The sequence below is a fragment of the Cantharellus anzutake genome (assembly GCF_015039405.1).
Source record: "Cantharellus anzutake strain C23 chromosome Unknown EI90scaffold_326, whole genome shotgun sequence".
NCBI lineage: Eukaryota > Fungi > Basidiomycota > Agaricomycetes > Cantharellales > Hydnaceae > Cantharellus > Cantharellus anzutake.
In genome coordinates, this window is record NW_024067276.1 from 27,506 (window position 1) to 46,429 (window position 18,924).

General features: G+C 44.9%; 2 protein-coding genes across 2 annotated transcripts; one reads left to right on the top strand and one right to left on the bottom strand.

Moving 5' to 3' along the window:
• Positions 1–793: 793 nt before the first annotated feature.
• Positions 794–5,010, top strand: EI90DRAFT_3140537 (uncharacterized protein; the record flags this gene model as incomplete). The annotated part of the gene is made up of 9 exons (XM_039064962.1): positions 794–1,544; positions 1,594–1,791; positions 1,843–2,088; positions 2,141–2,494; positions 2,544–2,797; positions 2,850–3,493; positions 3,547–3,574; positions 3,625–4,092; positions 4,144–5,010. 9 exons carry the CDS (start codon positions 794–796, stop codon positions 5,008–5,010), a joined length of 3,810 nt encoding a protein of 1,269 aa, XP_038907488.1.
• A 1,141-nt stretch (positions 5,011–6,151) lies between these two features.
• EI90DRAFT_3025053 (uncharacterized protein) lies at positions 6,152–7,390 on the bottom strand (the record flags this gene model as incomplete). Its single annotated transcript, XM_039057912.1, has 4 exons — positions 6,152–6,335; positions 6,410–6,480; positions 6,542–6,715; positions 7,169–7,390. 4 exons carry the CDS (start codon positions 7,388–7,390, stop codon positions 6,152–6,154), a joined length of 651 nt encoding a protein of 216 aa, XP_038907489.1.
• Positions 7,391–18,924: the final 11,534 nt, after the last annotated feature.

An 18,924-nucleotide genomic window follows, 5' to 3' on the forward strand; every position in this document is an offset into this window, starting at 1 on the left:
CAGGCTGGCATCACTCACTGCCACCAATTTCATTTGGGCTTCCCGCTTGGACCGTGCCCTGATTAGGCACCAAAATTCGATGTCTAATCAGGGCTAACAAGTGTTGGCAACGGCCACAAAGGGCCCAGGTGAAATTACCCGCATGCGCGCGACCCGCAACCCATGCTCGTACATACAAAGACGAAAAAGAAAACAGACGAAGGTTAATGGGAGTGACGATAAGAGCCAAGTCGGAAGTAGTGAAACATAAAAAACAAAATACAACACAGAGCTAATGTACAAACACAATGTAAAACGATGTACAAGAAAAAGAGGGGATAGTGTACCAAAAGGAGGAGTGTCGGGGAGGAGGTGGGAGACAAGAAAAGGCCGAATGCTGAGGCAAACGGGAGTGAAGTCACACCGCGGAAAGGTGTTGGCAGTAGCAAGTTCAGGGAGGTCTCGTGAAATGGAGACATTAAACAACAATTAAATTGCAGTTTAATTTCACAGGACTGATCCAGAAGGGGCACATGCAACTGTGTAAGGAGTATTCAATGGTAGTGTCTGCCCAGAGCGTGTAGCGTGTGTAGAGCCTAGTTCCCAGACCGTTGTGGTGCCAAAGGCTAAAGAGCCTACTAGTACCCTCCACGCTACTTTATATACTTATGTACAAGTTTATGCCAGAATCGGCAAATACATGTGGCTTGGCATCACATGTTTAAAATAATTTTGTTTTCTGTTCAGGGCCAAAACTCACCACAACTCTTCAACCACCAAGTTTCTCCATTCTCTTCACTCAAACCCACCAGAAATGCCAGGAGCCACAGTGGTTGATGTCATCCTTAGGTTGTGGCACGATAGCCCAAAAGGGGCTATTGGGAAGTCCCCTTTCACCGTAAAGAAATTCTTAGTTGCCATTGGGTACAAGGATGCAGAGGCCTGGAAAGGGGATGTTGATTGGGACTTTGATTTCTGGGCACTACAAAATCCACCACTACTCCTTTGTGAGGATCCAGAAGGGAACTTGAAAATGTGGCAAAGTCTGCAGTCATTTGTAGCAGCACTTTGCAAGTGTGGCACTCAGGGGCGCAAGAAGGGCAAGGGCAAGGCAGCTCAGGAAGAGCCAGCAACATTGACAGCCATCAAAGCCTTTGCCAAACAACGGACAAATGATGGCTACTCCCAGGGTCGCAGCGCTTTTGGCAGTCTTATCCGCATCAAGTGGTATAAGGAGAATCGGATCCTGAAACAACTCATCAATGAAACAAAGATAGCCAAGTGCTATCCTTTCACAGAATTGATGAGAGACCCAGGTCTTCTAAGCTCGGATCTTCGACTATTACCATCGCTAGAGTCTGAGGTCAGCCAAATTGCGGCTGAGGTTTTGCTGGGGGATGCGGCTTTCAGACCAGGTGCTCGAGTGGATATCCACACCGAGTACCAGTCAGGAATCAGCCTTCCGGTCTCCAACTTATTCTGGTACAATCATTGCCGGAAGAAGCTTAAAAATAAGGTGCAAGCATTTAATGCTGCCAAGGATGGGCTGGACCCTCTTCTGAATGGTGTGTCTTCTCTGGGCCTCATTATAAATATTGCCTAATCCCTCTAAAGGCCTCCAGGGCACGCTTACTCCTGAAGCTATGGGTGGTCTAAGCAAGGCTTACCTCAGATACGCAGCCATATCAGAGCAATTCCAAGAGGATACTGTTGTTCTTGCTCATCGGGAGTCAGTAGAGGTGCGGCTAAAAAGTCTGGAATCCACGCTCCCCCTGCCCATGGACAAGGTGGCAGGAAATTTGGCCTCGAACGGTATGTCAACCTAACACTGTGTCTTACTTCACTGAACATGAATGTTTCCAGGGTTTTCAAAGCTGACAGTCAGCAATATGGAGTCATTGAACACTCAAGAAGCAATACAGTCCATGAAATTAGAAGTTCATGAATGGCTTGAGCGTCTTGAGCATATGTCAGAGTTAACTGAGCGGTTCGAGATTCCAGAGGTCCAGGAAGATATGGGGGAATGGGGAGAGAACCCACTGGGAACGGGTGATATTGGTGTAGAGGCTTGGAAGGACAAGTCCAAAGAATGGCTTCGCCAGAGCCTTGGTATGTCTGCCTCATTTGGCTTATACGGACCTTGACTCATACCTGTCTCTAGGTTGGGGAAATTCAGATGGGCCTTACATAGAATCTCTGGGGTCTATGTTGGAGCGGGGAGAAGGAGCGAAGGGGCAGTGGGAACAAGCCTGTGCTGCTTCTAGGCAAGGAGGGGCACTCCCAGAGGGATTCTATGCCCAGGAGGCCATGTGGCACCAGCTGGTTGCTGTAGTGGCCATTATTCATGGGTTTTTCACGATGGAATCTGCTGACCCAGAGCCATCCAGCCTAGAGGGCATGGCCGTTATCGATGAGGTTGGGTTGGGCAAGACATTAGAGGTCATTCTGACAATTGCCTTCCTCATGGGGCTTGTCGATGGGAGAAGAGCAAAAAAGGCAGACCCTCCAATTCTTGGTTTGGCCTTCCATTGAGAGGCTGTTCATCTACTAATCACTCAGCACAGGTAGTAGGCCATATCTTTCTGGTCATAAGGAGGTGCCAGCCTTGCCTCACCTCATCATAGTCCCCAACACATTGATCCCTCAGTGGAAGAACTCTCTTGCATGCTGGTTAAGGGCAGGAAGTGCAGATGTATTGGTATACGCTGAGGGAAAACGACCAAGGAAGGAGTTTTGGGAACCCAATGGGCCGTATGAGAGCTCATTGTTCAAAAAGTCAGGGGAACTACACCGCATCGTCATTCTGGCTTCAAGAGAGGTAATTGACTATGTTGTACTGGATGCAAGATACTTAATCTTCCCCACTTTAGGCGATTAGCCAGGACCAACGCATCTTCACTGGTCAGGATAAGGGCCTGAAGGGTCGTCAGTCTGTGCATACTCCCTGGAAACCCATGCCACCCACTCCCAGGCCTACATGTCCCAACCTCATTCAGAATGTCGAGTTTCTAAGCGTATGGGTGGATGAAGCCCATCTCTATCGGAACAACATCACCCCCCTCATAACGATTGCCAGGTCCTGCACAATGTTGGTCGCACTCACAGCCACCCCATTGTTCACTGGCCATAGGGATCTTCTGTCCATGGGCCATATCCTCAATTTCAAGGGCCTATGTTCGCCAGCAGCTATGGAGAAGCACAAGACATTTTCCAGCGGCATAGAAAAGGCCCGCACTGCCCACCGTGCCACATTGATCGATGGTGAACAAGGCTCTGAGGAGAGTGCGAGCGAGGAGCTCAAGAATTTGATCAATTCACAGCTGGAGCCGATTTCCTGGTTGAGGAGTTTCTTCAAAGGCCGCACCATTAGACGAACTGGGGATTCTAAGGACTTTGAGGGGAAACCAATAATTGGCCTGTGTGCTCACAAGTGCTTGGTGGTGACCATCAAATTATCTGATACTGAGATGGAATTGCTTGAGGCAGCACACAAGGATTGCAAAGAGGAGGGAAGGTCAGTCACCTCTTTTTCAATGAGTACATACATGGTGTTAACACTCTGCCTAGACGGGACGGCACAGTTTTCGACCCTTGGGTGAGTCAATAACTTGGTCAGCTCCATCCTGCCTAACCTCATGTTCCTAGGCTTTCTATTCAGGACCACGGCAGGAGAACCTGTCTCCAGGACTGGAAAAGAACTGCCGATCCTTTGACTCTCAAGAAGACTTCAATGAGAAGAGTGGGACGAAACTCAAGACTCTCATAAAGTTGATTTCATTCTTTGTCCAGTATGGGAATGCTGTGGACCCAGTCGTGGATGCAAAGGGGACATTGTGCAATGAGCCTTCTTCATTGAATACCTCGAATGGCTCATCAGTTTTGGTGTATTGCAACTGGCTACGACAAGTCGACTTGATCCGCTCAGCATTAAGGGTCAACAATGTGAACTCTGAATCTGCCACCTCCAACGACAGCGTTCATGTCCGAAACAAAACTCTTATGGCTTTCAGTTTGAAAAAGGATCGTCATGGAAGTCCTTGTGATGTGTTGATCATCAGTGGTGTGGGGACAACAGGACTAAACATCACAGCTGCCAATGTGGTGATTTTTGCTGTATGCTTCTTCTCCCACTTTATGATGTTCAATTCTGATTGTGACTGATAGGATCAACTTTGGAGTTCTCAAGATGAGCGCCAGGTCATAGGACGTGTTCAGCGCAAGGGACAAACCAAAGAGGTGACAGTAGTGTGGCTCCTTGCAGACGGCACGACCGATACTTTATTGTATCAGTTTGCTCAGGGGAAGGCAAGGCAAAGTGAAGCCTTCCTTTCGAAAGCAAAAGGCATGTGCTGGTCCAAATCAACCAATTATTCTACATTAATTACGTTTGAAACAGCGTTTTTGGGGAGTGGCAGTGAAGAAAGTGGTGATGATGAGACAGACAATGAGCTGGAGAAACCTCCTGCTACACAGGCCAAACCCAAACTTCCATCCAAGCGAAAACAGGCAGACAGCACCGCTGCCGGCCAAAGGAAGAAGCAGAAGAAAAAAGGAGGCCCGACAGAAACAGCAACGAGTTCGCTCAATGAACCTTCTCTCCCCAGTGTTGGTGTGGAGGCTCCTTCACCTACTTCAAGGCAGAGGGATTTAGATACTACATCTATGGACAATGAGGCACTGGATCTGTTTGGCAATGCAGAGGATTCCCACACATTCACGCCGAATAGAGCAGCTTCCGAATATCCTGATGGGACTGCATCCTCAGTCACTGGTCATCTATCCCCTGTGTCATCTCACCCAAATTCCCCTGGCCCCTTCATTTCTCCAGATTCGCCAACTCCTCTAGCATCGGGAAGACCGGCCTTACATTCATCACAACCTAGTAACTCATCTTCCTCACTCCAAACTAGGTATTCATCAGCACCCACTGGTTCCTCCTCACTCCGGCCCACAATACGTAGGCTTCAGGCCTTACCTCCAGACAGTGATGAGGATGACGAGCTGATCCCCTCCGCATATGTCCCACTGTAAATTATTTCCCTCTGTTAAACTTAGTAATATTGCCCAACCAGAACCGTGAGGTACTGGTTCAACAGGGCCAATTGTTTGTTTTTCTATTTACTCAGAATTCACCAGGTGGAGTCTTGGCTCATGACCCGTTATGATCTGAGCCAGAGTCATAGTTAGATATCGCGCATGGAGTGTGCATTATTCTTCTTTATTCCTTGTTGTACACAATGTAAAACAACTGTATTTACACATGTGTGGCTTGGGCTGGGGTAAAGGGTTCTACTGTTACGGTTAAGCCGTAACACCGGCAGGCTTGTATGGAGCTTATGGACTCAAGCATACATATTATTTGTGTCTTGCCCATTTCCTGTATTTCGCCCACCTTAATAGAGTCGGAGATAAAAAACATTCTTTGATTCGCTCCCAGAAGGCCTGGTGCGTTTCTTTCAGCATGACGTGTATTTAAAACAACCTACAGTTTTTCACCCCCGAATGGTTTTCACCCCTCAATGGCTATTGCCGTTTTCAAAATTCCTGGCAAACCCGGCAATTCGAAAATCGTGCAATAACTTTTGGCCTGTAACTCCGTGAAAACTCGATGAAGAAATTTTATGATTCCACTTGCACTCTGAAGCGCCGAAGTAGGGAATCCTAACGATACCAAAGTTGATGCGTAACTGTAACTCAAAGGTTTGTGGATCATCAATTTTAGCATGGACGATCCATAGACGTTGTTATATCTTTGTAATTACGCATTCCTAAATCATACAAACAACATAGAACGATGCTAGAGTGAACGTATTTCAGGAATTGGGGGGTTGCGTGCAGCTGAATCCTTGCAATGGCTGAATAGTTGAACTGCCATTGTTTGCGATTCGCCAAAGTGAACGGGCCCCTTGGGCCCTCAACCAACTGGAAACAATTGTGATGGGGGACCTGGGGACCACAGGGGCCTCTTAGGGGGCCTAAGCAAGTTTAATAACACTGTCAACCATGTAAAAGTAGATGTGTCAATTCCGAATTATCATAAGTCCGCCATTGGCATATTACATTATCGTGCCTCTCAGTGGCGACACGAGAATTAACTATACAGGACTGTCATAGAATAAAGCTGTTTACACAGTAAGAGTTAAAACAACGAGGAAAAAACAAGGGTTATTATTTACAAAGCCCATATCTTCGCGATTTCGTCTGCTCGCTCGTTACCAACCACACCAGAATGAGCAGGGCACCATTTGACGACGACATCAATACCAATCCTGTTGCCCAACAATCGCCCTACATGTATCCCAAACTCCTGCGAACATTGGGCCTGCCCAACCTGACCCACAACAGTCTCGATAGACCTAACATGATCGGAGAAAATATAGACGTGTTGGAGGCCTTGCGTCAACGTCCTGTCCTTGCACAAACACCTCACCTCCCTTGCTGCAGCGCAAAGGGCCCTCGTCTCAGCGTCGCCTGATCCCACCGGCCCATCCATCGAACCACCTGTCACAACGATTTCATGGCCATTCTGATATATCACGACACTGTAGCCTGTCCTGATTACCCCATTTCGAACAGATTGAGAACCGTCGCAGTAAACGAAAAGATACGACAGGCCAGATTCATTTCGCGCAATGAATTCGCGGTGTTGGGTAACCCACGCTTGTCGGTGCAATGCTCGATGGGCAGGGGAGGGGATGACGACCTCCAGACGATCCATTGGATGCAGATGTGTAGTCTGCATGGGAAGTTACGAAACTGGGGGGATGTTGGCAATGAAAATGAAAAGGATATTGATCTCTCGGCCGCGCAGGTGCAAATGTGAGCTCTTGAAGCCAGAGTTTGAGCCTTGAGTCGCGCAATTGATCGTGAGCGTTCGACAACTTCAACAACGACAACGACAACGACGAACTCCGACGTAAACAATGGTGATGCAAGGAGGGGAGTCACCAACGACGACGACGAGTGGCTGAACACAACTGTTTGGGCTTCAAAGTCGGGCAATCGATCGTGAGCGCTCGACAACTTCGACGGGCATGGCAAATTCAAGCCTGTAGTCATTTCCCCATATTTGCAAGTTTTAACCCATCACCATGCTCGATTTGAAGGTCAAGGATGAAAACGCGACGATGATACTAAAAGGCACTCATAAATATATATGATGATAACACGAAAAAGAGACTAAACCTACACCAGTCACCCTAAGCCCAGGAATTAGTTTTCGGAGGTCACTCCAAAATCTCTCATAACCTCCATCAGACAATCCCCAACGAGAGCGAAGGGAAGCACTGGGGCGTTGGGCTACTGACTCAGGGATTCGTTCGGGGGCGAAGTTTCCCACTTCTCTGGCGTTGACGAACGCTCTTTGACTCTTTGCCTTGGAAGTATCCAAGATACACCGAGCAGGAGCCATCTTTGCAATGATCACATCGGGAATTAACTGTGTCGAGGACCCCTGAGGCTCCAAGATGGCAGTTTCATATTATGCATCGCTGAGCCTATCCAGGAAGTGGTATTTTACAGGGGGGCCATTTTGATCTTCGGACCTCCTTCTGCTGTCACCATGCGCAAAGAGCCCAGGACACGCGAAAACTTGGGGGCCCCATGGGGCACGTGGATCTGACCTCTGGCTGAGCGAGGTGAGGATTCAGTGACAATCTTCTGGCATCCCAAACGGTCCAATTGATGGATTGGCGGCCATGAATGTCTCAACAGTCGCTGACACATCATTTGGATCAGTGGCTTCGGGGATAGTAATGCATTGAATTAGGGTCAGGAACATACTGAAGGGATAGGGGCACCTATGTTGTTCTTCGCAGCGCCAGTGAAGTGTCTGGTATAGTAAGCAAGCTTTTGAGACAAAACATCGAAGGAGGTAGGTGGTAACCTTGATTCAAGAGGGTGTCAAATGGTTATTGATAGACAGGTCAATATAACGAACACCTCAACCCGAGGGTGAATGAGTTTCAGTCGATTACGTTTCTCCATCAATGGGGAGAATTCCAATAACAGAAAGACGACTTTCAGACTTCCAGGTTGTGAGGCACAGTGGGACTTGAGAAGCGCTTCATGAACAAAGTGCAACAAGTTCTGAGCGAATGTGGCCAAAATGTGGCAGCTTGTCAGGACTTCTGGGAAGGGCATAGCCACAATCCAAACCACGTGGTGTTCAACAACCATAGCGTCCCCTTTACCTTCTTCTGCACTGTCTCTTGTATCGTCGCTGTCAAGAGGTCGCCGTCTCTACAGGCATCAGGAAACTCACGAATGAGTGTTGTGAGATTGTGGCAAGGATGCTTGCTCTGCAGCTCCGTCCGGACGAGATAGCTGTTCTCGTTGGTGTGAGCGTGCGGTCTGTTTATCGCATCCGAGCAGTTTGTGAAGAGAATGGAGGGGCATACAAGATATCAAAGCCGCCTTCTAGAGCTGGTGGACCTGCTTTGATTTTAGAGGATGACGTGAATGTGCGTGTCATTTGCATCAGTTAGGAATCAACATATCTCTACCTTAGTACCTCCTTGGGCTTTTATCCACTCTATAGAAGGAGGGGGCAATAGGCTATTGCCGCTGCACCCTCGGGATTTTCCGGGCTTGAAAAAAAGAGAAAAATCACACCTTTCTAACGGTACCAATCATTTGAAATTTGGTTCGGCCGTTGAAAAGTTATAAGCGTGGACATTTCTGCACCCTGCACCCTTGACCTGAAGCCTCGATGTTTTCTCAGTCAGTTTTGAGAATTATGGGCGGCAATAGGCATTCCAGATAGCTGTAGGCGAGATCTACAAGATGAAAAAAAGAGCATGTGAATAGCTGCTCTGGGTAAGGAGATATGGGGAAAATAAAATTTCAAGGAAAAAAATAATTAATAAATTGATAAGTGGATGAAAGAAATAGGGAAAAATGCGGGGTGTTTTGGAGTGGAATATGGTGAGCAGCTAGAATGGGAAAATATTTTATTCGTAATTCTTATGGGAATTCTTTTGTACAGGGTGCAGAGGGTGCAAGTGAGGGTGCAATGGAAATAAAAAGTGAAATATCTAGGTGAAGAAAATAGATATAAATATGGGGTCTTTTTCAGTGTGATATATTTAGGAGGGAGAATGGAATGGAAATTTTTAATATTTTCTTTTGGAGAATAAATTTCGAGGGTGCAGGAGGGTGCAGTGAGGCTGCAAGTTGAATTAAAAGTGGAATAACTTTTGACTGGATGGATGAAAATTGAAATGGTTGATAGAGTTAGGAAGGTGTGATTTTTGTGAAATATTGAAAAGCAAAAACAGAGATGTGGCTGTGCACTTTTTGCACAGCCACATGGGAAATTTTTTGATAGGAAGAAAGTGGAAGGTGAGAAAGGAGAGCTGCAAAGGTTAGTAGAACTGAAGTTGAGAAAAGGGCACAACAAAACAACAAGACAACAATGCACGACCAGACAACTAGACAAGGGAAGAAGCAAAAATGCAAAAGGAAATCTATAGAAGAACAAAAGGCTTTTGCTGCTGCACCCTTGGGACTTTCCAGGCTTGAAAAAAAGAAAAAAATCACACCTTTCTAATGGTACCAATCATTTGAAATTTGGGCACTGACATTTCTGCACCCTGCACCCTTGACATGAAGCCTTGATGTTTTCTCGGTCAGTTTTGAGAATTATTGGTGGCAATAGGCATTCCAGATAGCTGTAGGCGAGATCGACAAGATAGAAAAAAGAGCATGTGAATAGCTGCTCTGGGTAAGGAGCTATGGGAAAAATGGGATTTGGGGGAAAAAAATAATAGATAATTTGATAAGTGGATGACAAAAATAGGGAAAAATGCAGGGTGTTCTGGAGTGGAATATGGTGAGGAGATAGAATGAGGAGATATTTTATTTGGAATTTTTTGGCAAAGTTTTTTTTTGAGGGTACAAGAGGGTGCAGAGGGTGCAAGTGAGGGTGCAAGTGAAATTAAAAGTGAAATATCTAAGTGAAAAAAATAGATATAAATATGGGGTCTGTTTTAGAGTGATATATTTAGCAGAGAGAATGGAATAGAATTTTTTAAATATTTCTTTTTGGAGAACAATCTTTGAGGGTGCAACAGGGTGCAAGTGAAATTAAAAATGAAATATCTCTGTGGAAAAAATACAAAAAAAAGTGGGAATTTCTGCCCTGGCCTATGATTAATTTGTGAAATGTGGTAGCATTTATTGTGAATTTTTTGGAAGGAAAAAAATCTTAGGGTGCAGAAGGTGCAGAGGACAGTGCAGAGGGTGCAGAAATGTAAAGTGTGATAACTTTTGACTGGATGGATGAAAATTGAAATGGTTGATAGTGTTGAAAGGGTGTGAATTTTGTGAAATTTTTAATAGAAAAAACTGATTGGTGGCTCTGCAGGCTAAACACAGCCACAGAGGATGTAGACAATGAGGCAACCTGAGAACTTGGGAGTGGAGTTGGCAACTACAACCAAGCACAAAGAACCTGACAAGGTGACAACCAGCAAACCACAACCTGCAACATGCAGAGGGTGCAGAAATGTAAAGTGTGATAACTTTCAAGGGATGGATGAAAATTGAAATGCTTGATAGGGTGAGAAAGCTGTGATTTTTGTAATTTTTTTTAGCAAAAGAAAATAAGTGGCTGTGCAGGAATGACACAGCCACTTCCCTGGAGACATACAAATTTGGTACAAAGTTGCAACCTGCCAACCAGACAACTGCAACTGGAGAACTGAGAAAAGGCTGAGGGGTTAAGTTGGGCGAGTAGGGTGAATCTATATAAAGTGGCACAGGGTGTAGATTGGCTCTTTAGCCTATCTATGCCCCATTGAAAATACAGCAACACTCCCTTTTTTTTTTTCTCAATTTCTAAAACATGCAACTAGTCTTTCAACAACCCAACCCAACCCAACCCCAACCCAACAGTTGCCATGCTGTTGCCTTGTTGCATTCTCCAGTTATCTAGTTCCCTAGTTATCTGTTATCCATTGTCATGTTGCCAAGATTGGTTAATGTTGTCCAGTTGTTTAGTTGCCCCACCAGTTTTCATTATCTAGATACCATTTTGCCCTGCTGCTAGGTTGTCTAGTTGAGTTGTCCAGTTGTCCAACTTGCTGTATGAAATTTTAATTTCTCCAACCTCAGTGGCTGTGTTTTCCTGGACAGCCACCTATATTTCTTCATTTCCTAAAAAAAATTCACAAAAATCACACCTTTCTAACCCTACCAACCCCTTCAAAAGTTACCAAGTACATTGTATATATAGATGGGGTCCAGAGTCAAAAGGAACAAGGGTAAGGGAACTAGAAGGGGGAACAACACCAAGGGTCAAGGGTTTGACTCAATGATGTTTCCCAAAGGAGGTATGAAGGGGATGGGAGTCAATGGCTAGCTGACTGAATAGAAAGAAGCAGCAGCCCACATAGGAATGAGGGACAATAGCAGAATTGAATGGGACAATACAGTAAGAACTACAAAAGTCTGGAAAGTCCAAACTTGGAAGTGAAACTCCAGAATATTGGCAAAGGTGAATAAATTAGCTAACCAATACAATGGACATAAGCAGAGGTTGGGTCGAAGTCTGAGGTCAGAGCTAAGACTGGAATTCTGGAGCAGAGGTCTGGAGTTGGGAGCATAGATGTTGTGTACTCATCTGGAAGGTGCCATGGTTGAGGTCGGACCCGGAATGGTCTGGAGTTGGACCAAAGGTGGTGTTGGAGCTGGAGGTGGGATAAGGGTGACAAAAGGGAAATGGGGCTCTGGAGTTGGTTTCAGAGTTCTGGGCCCAGATGGAGGTCAGGATTGTATGGATATGACAGCACTTACATTTCTGCACCCTTGCACCCTGCAACCTAAATTTTTTCCCTCCAAAAACCACATTCCACACACTGAGCAAGTCCACAGCAAAAAGTCCTGCTTTTCTTTTCTATTTTCCTCATTCACTTATTCCATTATTAATTTCACTTGCACCCTCTTGCACCCTCAAAAAATTTTTTTCAAAGAATTAGTTAAAAAATACTTTTCCATTTTCTATTCTATTCATATGCCACTGAAAAAGACTGACTATTTATATCTATTTTTTTCCCAGAGATATTTCATTTTTAGTTTCACTTGCACCCACCCCTCCCTAAAAAAAACTCAATTAAAGTTTCTCAATAAACTATTTCCCCACTCTATGCTAAACATATCCCACTCCAAAAAACCCCACATTTCTACCTATTTTTTTCATTCACTTATTCAATTTATAGCTATACCAATGTAATAACTAAGCAAAGTAGTCCAATGCTATTATGGCATTCCTTTGAAGTTTGAAGAGTTCAAATGTAGCAATCATTGAACTATAAAGCAATAAATATAAACAGACAATATGTCAAGCATGCCAAAATTCAAGCAAAAAGAATGGGATTGAAGGTACATTTGAAACTTGTCTTTCCAAGAATGTGCCCTGTTGCTTTGGTCCAATCAACTTTATCATTAGGGGGTAATTGTTTGTATTTAGTCTCCCAAATACTGTGGGACAAACTTCCCTGAATGCCTTCAATCTCATGCTATACATGTAGATACACAAGACTTGGGGTCTTTACCAATCTGAGTATGAACACTGAGGGACAGAAAAGAGTACTAACACAAATAGCTAGAAATCTGAAATACCATAGCATGGCAATTACAGCCCCTCTGATGATGGAGAATGATGGAGAGTGGTGGTGCTTGGCTCAAACATGGTTCAATCATTTAATTACCCAACACAATACCATTATTCAGTTAATTCTAGTACAGTTTACAACCTAAGGATAATATGTTTTGAGGGTGAGGATGGTGTGGCCAGTATTGAGACAAATGTTGCTTATTGTAAGTGTCACCAGGCTCTAACCTGGTTTGCCAACCCCCACTTAAGAGCAACCTCACAAATGCCCAAACATAAATAGGAAAATACCTTTGCATGAAGATCCCAGATGTGGTTCCTCATTGAGTCTGAAAAAAGTCCAGCCAGTAAACAAAATAGCAAAGCAACTCACTGGGCATTCACCATCGACTCCTCCCACTCTATGGACACCCAACACAAACAATGACAGTGGATCTCCAAGGCTGAAAACACTGTGTGGTACCATGCACAAATTGCTACCAGGGAGTGCCACAACCCCTGCAACACCTGTAAAGGCAAGGACCACTCAACCTACCAATGCCCACTTACCAAAACCTACCATTCTGGACCAAAATCTACCCCCAAAAAACCTGATTGGAATGAGTACTGTCAGTAACAACCCCACAGTGGATGGGGATCACTACACAATGCAAGAAATGCAATGCCACATGCTGGTCCAAGCCACAACAGAGGAAGATCTGAGAGGCAACACCTACCCCAGAGGAAAGGGAGCTCACCAACCCCAACCCCAAGCCTAAAAACCTCTGTCTTAACTAGTGCCCAAATCAAATCCCCTTACATGCTCAGAGGGCTGTAAGTGTTACCCTAAGGACACAGTCAAGTCCCTAAAACTGACAGCCTTACAACCTGACCCAAAGTCATCACTGGTTCCACAACCCCAATCTAACCATGTGGGAAGTGTGGTACTGCTGGAACCAGCCAGTAGTGCCAGCCAGCATACCAGCCTAAAACAGCTAGGCCCTCCCCCACTCAAGCCAGGGGATGGGGATGTTGCAAATGCAATCCTGCCCACCCCTGTGCCTTGTCCATGGCATGGTTGAGTAAAATGCAAGCCATGGAAGATCCTGCTTGCACTGAGCTGACCAAACACACTACAATAAACCTGAACCATACACCCCTAAGACTCAGAGGTGGGAACAACAACCCCCCTAGGGTTGGCTGCATTAAGCTAAGTGCCCTAAACTTGAAGGGAGCAAACAGTCAACAAACACAAAATGAAAAAAGAGAAAATAGTGATAATGTACACTTCTGAAACACACACAGACCCCACTCTGGAAAGTGCCCTCAAGCACATACCTTCCACCTCCAACACTCCTATGACCCAAACCATACAAGAGTATCGATAAAAGCATAAACCTTGTCCCTGGATGTGCAACCTCAGCAACCAATAAAGAAAAATCCCAGTCAGAACCCAAGAATACAGGGACAAACACCCAACTCCTAAATTGTAACAACCCTAAAAGAGTCAATGACTTGATTCAAATCATAAAAGATGGTGAAACAACATGATACCTCTGCACCCAAAAACTTGAACCATTGCCAAACATCATAGCAAAATAAAAAAAACCAGCTAAATACCTGGAAAAAATCCTACCCTACCCTCAAACAAAGAAGTAATAATCCAAATGGTGATAGGCAGAATGACCCAATTCCATACCATTGCTCAAGGCAAGCCAAAACAAACAAATCAAAAATGAACTAAACAAAATCTCATGAGAATCTATGGGACTCAGAAGCCCCCCCCCCATGATAAACTCAGACATTATGAGCAATCCCATTGAAGAAGGTGGTAGAAACATACTCAACTTAACCCAATGCAACAAAGCAATAAACATTATGAAACTAAAAAAACTCCTCACAATAGACCACTGGCAAGCACAGCAGTGGAACCTTAATCATAGCATCCCTCCTGAGAGACACCCTGAACAAAGAGAAAAATGACCCAAGTATCATAGATATATTCACCCAGAGCATCTTCTACAAATCAAAAGGTACAAGTAAACTCCTCACTAATGAACTAAGAACTATCCTAAACACTGGAGCTAAATACAACCTGACTCTTGATGCCCCACCACATAGGATGAAACAACCAAGAGAGAAGTGCCTTGGTAAAATGCCTCTGAACAACCCACAAATGCAATGAACTGGTGCAGGGCAATAGCCCTGAACCCCAAGCCACATGTAATTAAGATACATATAGTCACGTGGGTAAGTGGGAACCTCTGGGTAACTGCTTACACACTACTGTAAAATACACACCCTTGTATCACTTACAGCTCTGTGTGCTGAGCTACCCTGAGACCTCACACTTTTTTAAGTGTATGAGGTGTGTTTTACAACACAACCCACAAAAACTTAACATCAATCTTAACATCTGACTCGGTAGCACCAATGGCACCTAAACACACCTGCAAGGGCAAGGTTGCGTCCGCAGCGACACTAAAAAGAAACGAGCAGTTCATTAAGAAACTGCAATCTCCCATCATGGGAGATTCGAATCAACAGCCATCGTCAGACGACGACAAGGATCAACATGATCCGGTAAAAGCAACCACCTCAGGGCTGGCCCCTGAAGGTTTTAGAAACTTATGTGGAGTAAGTGCGGGGCCCAATACCCCTAGAACTCCATGACATACCAATCTAACCCAAGCTGGGAAGATCCCTCATCTCCTCAGGAGGTGATCGACTTGCGCAATAAATGCATAAGCACCGAACAATCAGCCCAAAAAGCTGATCGGATAGAGTCGCAGGAAACTCCAGGGCCCAACTATCCCCTGGAGTCCTCCCCCATGTCCCCAAGTCAAGCCCCGAAGGCAGACAAAGGGAAACAAAGGGAAGAGCCTCCGCATCAGCTATCTGAAAAACTACTGGACTTGTTCCAGGTTCCGTCCAAATGGAGGACGGAAAGCGAAGACCAACTTCTTCTCAGGCTGGAAGCCTGAGAAGGCGCAAAAAAACGCCCTGAGAGCAGGATCTCCCAGAGCATGGAAGCTCCAAAAGAACTTCTGCTGTTTACACTACCCCACACCATGCCAGACAAGGCAAGGTTGCCAACCTCGGAGGAGGTCTCTGAGATAATGAAGAGGAGGCAAACTGAAATGAGGGAGTTTGCTGAGGAAGCCTTACGGAAAAGTAAGGAAAAACCAGTGAACAGACCCCTCTATGAAAGGGAAGCACCCTCCACAACGGCCTTGCCTAAACAAAGTGAGCGTGGAGTGTTCACTCCAAGAACCCCTTCTGGAACCCCCAGAAGCGGCAATGTTAACTGGGGAGAGTCACTGCTCGCCCAACCAAACTTCCTCCTGGAAAACCAGGAATCACACATAATAAACGTGATAAACTCAATCCAAAAAAAGATTGAGGAAACAAACCACAATAGTACGGCTCGTCTAATCCAATGCAGCAATCAGATGTCCAGATGAACAACCCAGAGGAAAACCCTCCTCCAGGGCAATAACTCTACCCTTGAGGAAAGGGAAAGTGACACAGTAATACACCATTGAGGTGCCTGTGAAAACACCTTCCCCCAACTCGAGGCCCCACACACAATATTGTATGTGAGGAACTGCAAGTAACAATTGCGGAAATCTCTACTTTGTCAAAAAAACCCACATCCACCACCACTCGTGTGTAAACACCATTTACACACGAACCCTCACAGAACAAGTGAGGAACACCAAAGACATACAACCTTTGGGTCGAAATTCATTTTCGAAAAACTCCATTACTTTCCTCTCTGCGATAGACATGTACAAATCACCCACTTTAAAGTGGTGACAATAAAACACTCATTGATAATTTCAAACTCAATGTAACTCAATTTTATTCTCTTCATCATTAACCTTGTATGCGTTGCAAATGCAATGCAAGGGGGAGAATGTCAGGGCAATAGCCCTGAACCCCAAGCCATATGTAATTAAAGATACATATAGTCACATGGGTAAGTGGTGACCTCCAGGTTAACTGCTTACACACCACCGTAAAATACACACCATTGTATCACTTACAGCTCTGTGTGCTGAGCTACCCACTGAGACCTCACAGTGCCGCATATTTCTGCCCACACATCCACACATGTGCACTCTGACAGACCTCTGCCAGTACCTCTGACCTCGACTCAGACAGAATCCCACCCATCTCTGACACTGTGTGTGTGAACTTTTGCCAACTTGGTGATGAGAGTTAGAGTACGACCTTAGTATTGTTAGAAAGGTTGGAATAAATTTAAATTTATAGTGCTAAGAACGTGAAAAACCATTAAGAAATGAGTGAGATATAAGGACATGAAGTTGGTAACCTGAAGATGTCACTTCTAGAGGTCCCAAGCCTTGAATAAAATTCATAAAAATATGCGATCATTGTGGACGACTTAGTATAACAATAAACAATACCTATGGAGGATTAGGATGCAAGAATACAAATGGGAACAAGGGGAAATGGACAAAAAACCATGAAAAACCACTAAATGTCACTGGATAAAAATAGAATAAATCAGCTGAAAGTCATAGCACAGCTGTATGCACAGTAATGCACAGTCTGAATTCAGAATGACCAAGTCATAGCAAACTTAGGTAAACAAGAAGAATTTGAAATAAAAAACTGTGACAAATGCGGTGCAGTCAAGTTCTAATTAAAACATTAACATAGCTTAGGTGAGGAAGGACAATGAGAATTCTAGGCACAGTCTGACCACAGCTGAGTGCAGTGGAACTACAGTGTGAAAAGTTCATTTTTTATTCAGTTTGGGGAAAATACACTGTAAATAAATCCTGAAAATACGAGGCAGAGTGTGAAAAAGGAAGGCAACCCAAGGAGTATAAAAGGGAGACCCTTTCTGCAACTTTACACCCCCCTTAGAGAAGTAATATTATTTTTCTCAAAAATTTCTGGTTATCACTCCAGTGTGAAAAAGTGAAATACAGTTAAGATTGACACTGTAGTAAAAGGCAGCAATCAGGGAGAGAAATATCAAGTAAATATTTCAACAGGAGAGCTGGTTAACATTCCAGATTTCAAAAGTGTAAACAAAACAGTTATTTTGCTACTGTTAAAACAAGCAATAAAAATAGGACAAATTTAAGAAAAGGCCAAGGAACACTTCAGATACAATCAAACCCATTCATGGAGTAAAATCTTTGAAAATTCACCAAGTAGAAGATTTATTTCAGGTTAAAATTCCAAATTTAACGATCCTACACAAAATTATACCTAGATAAATTGAGAAATTACACTAAATGAACAGCTCTGCAGGGCTTTGTTCATCTGTAAGTCATTTCTCAGAGACCTTTAGACTAACCCATAAAACAGAATTAGCCAAAACACTCGGATTAGTACTATATTTACAACAAATCTACTTGTACACTTCCCCATCCAAGCTAAAGAACCAGGGAACAGATTGGTGGTGGTCTCATTAGAACCTCCCCACTGACCTTCCTTTCAGCATGCACACTGATGTCAGCTGAATTATTCAATCATATCAAAAGTGAAGGATCCCAACTCCAGCAGGGGATGAAGTTGAATCTGGTGACAGGAAAGGCCAAGTGGATACACAATCATAGATCTTTACCTGCTATCACAGCTGGGGCATGTCCTGCTGTGGAATGTAGAAGCCTACGTTCTTAAGGAATGATGGTCCCACTGCTCATTGCTGAGGATGTGCAGACAGCCTATCAGCTGCATACTGTCAAGAAGACGTTCCTTGGATAGGTCCAATCACTATCCAGGTGACACTGTTGGGTGGAGCTCAGTGTTCTGGGTTGTCTGACGGTGGGTCAGAGACAGACTGGAGGTGGGGCAGAGCTCCAAGGGTGATGGGGTGTTGAAGGGACTTGGCTTCAGCGACTCGGAATGGAGTGCTGCACCTGGTATGTTCTTGTTGTAGAGTCGGAGAGAGTCAGAGGAGGTAGTCCTAGGGCCATTGGCATCGACCAGAGGCAGCAGAGAGAGATTGGGAGGGCTGGTGGAGGTCATAGGAGTCGTGTAGTGATAGGGTGGAGGGAGGTGGAAGATCCGGGATATGACAGAGAACTCTCAAGTGTCATATCCATCCATGGCCATCGACTTCCACTACCTCTCTCCGGACCACTTCCGCTCCTTCACTAACCTCGGAGCTCCCATATTCCGCAATCACCTCCGCTTCCCTCGATGGTCACCACCCCCTCTTTTCAATATATTACCTATGCCTCCCTAAGTACAGAGCCCCGAAGGCTTCCGGACAGCTCTGATGTCCGCTAGCACACCCCCACCTCCGCTAGGCAATACATTCACTTGCCCTGCAAGCCCACCTTCGGGCCTATCCCTCCTTTCCGTTT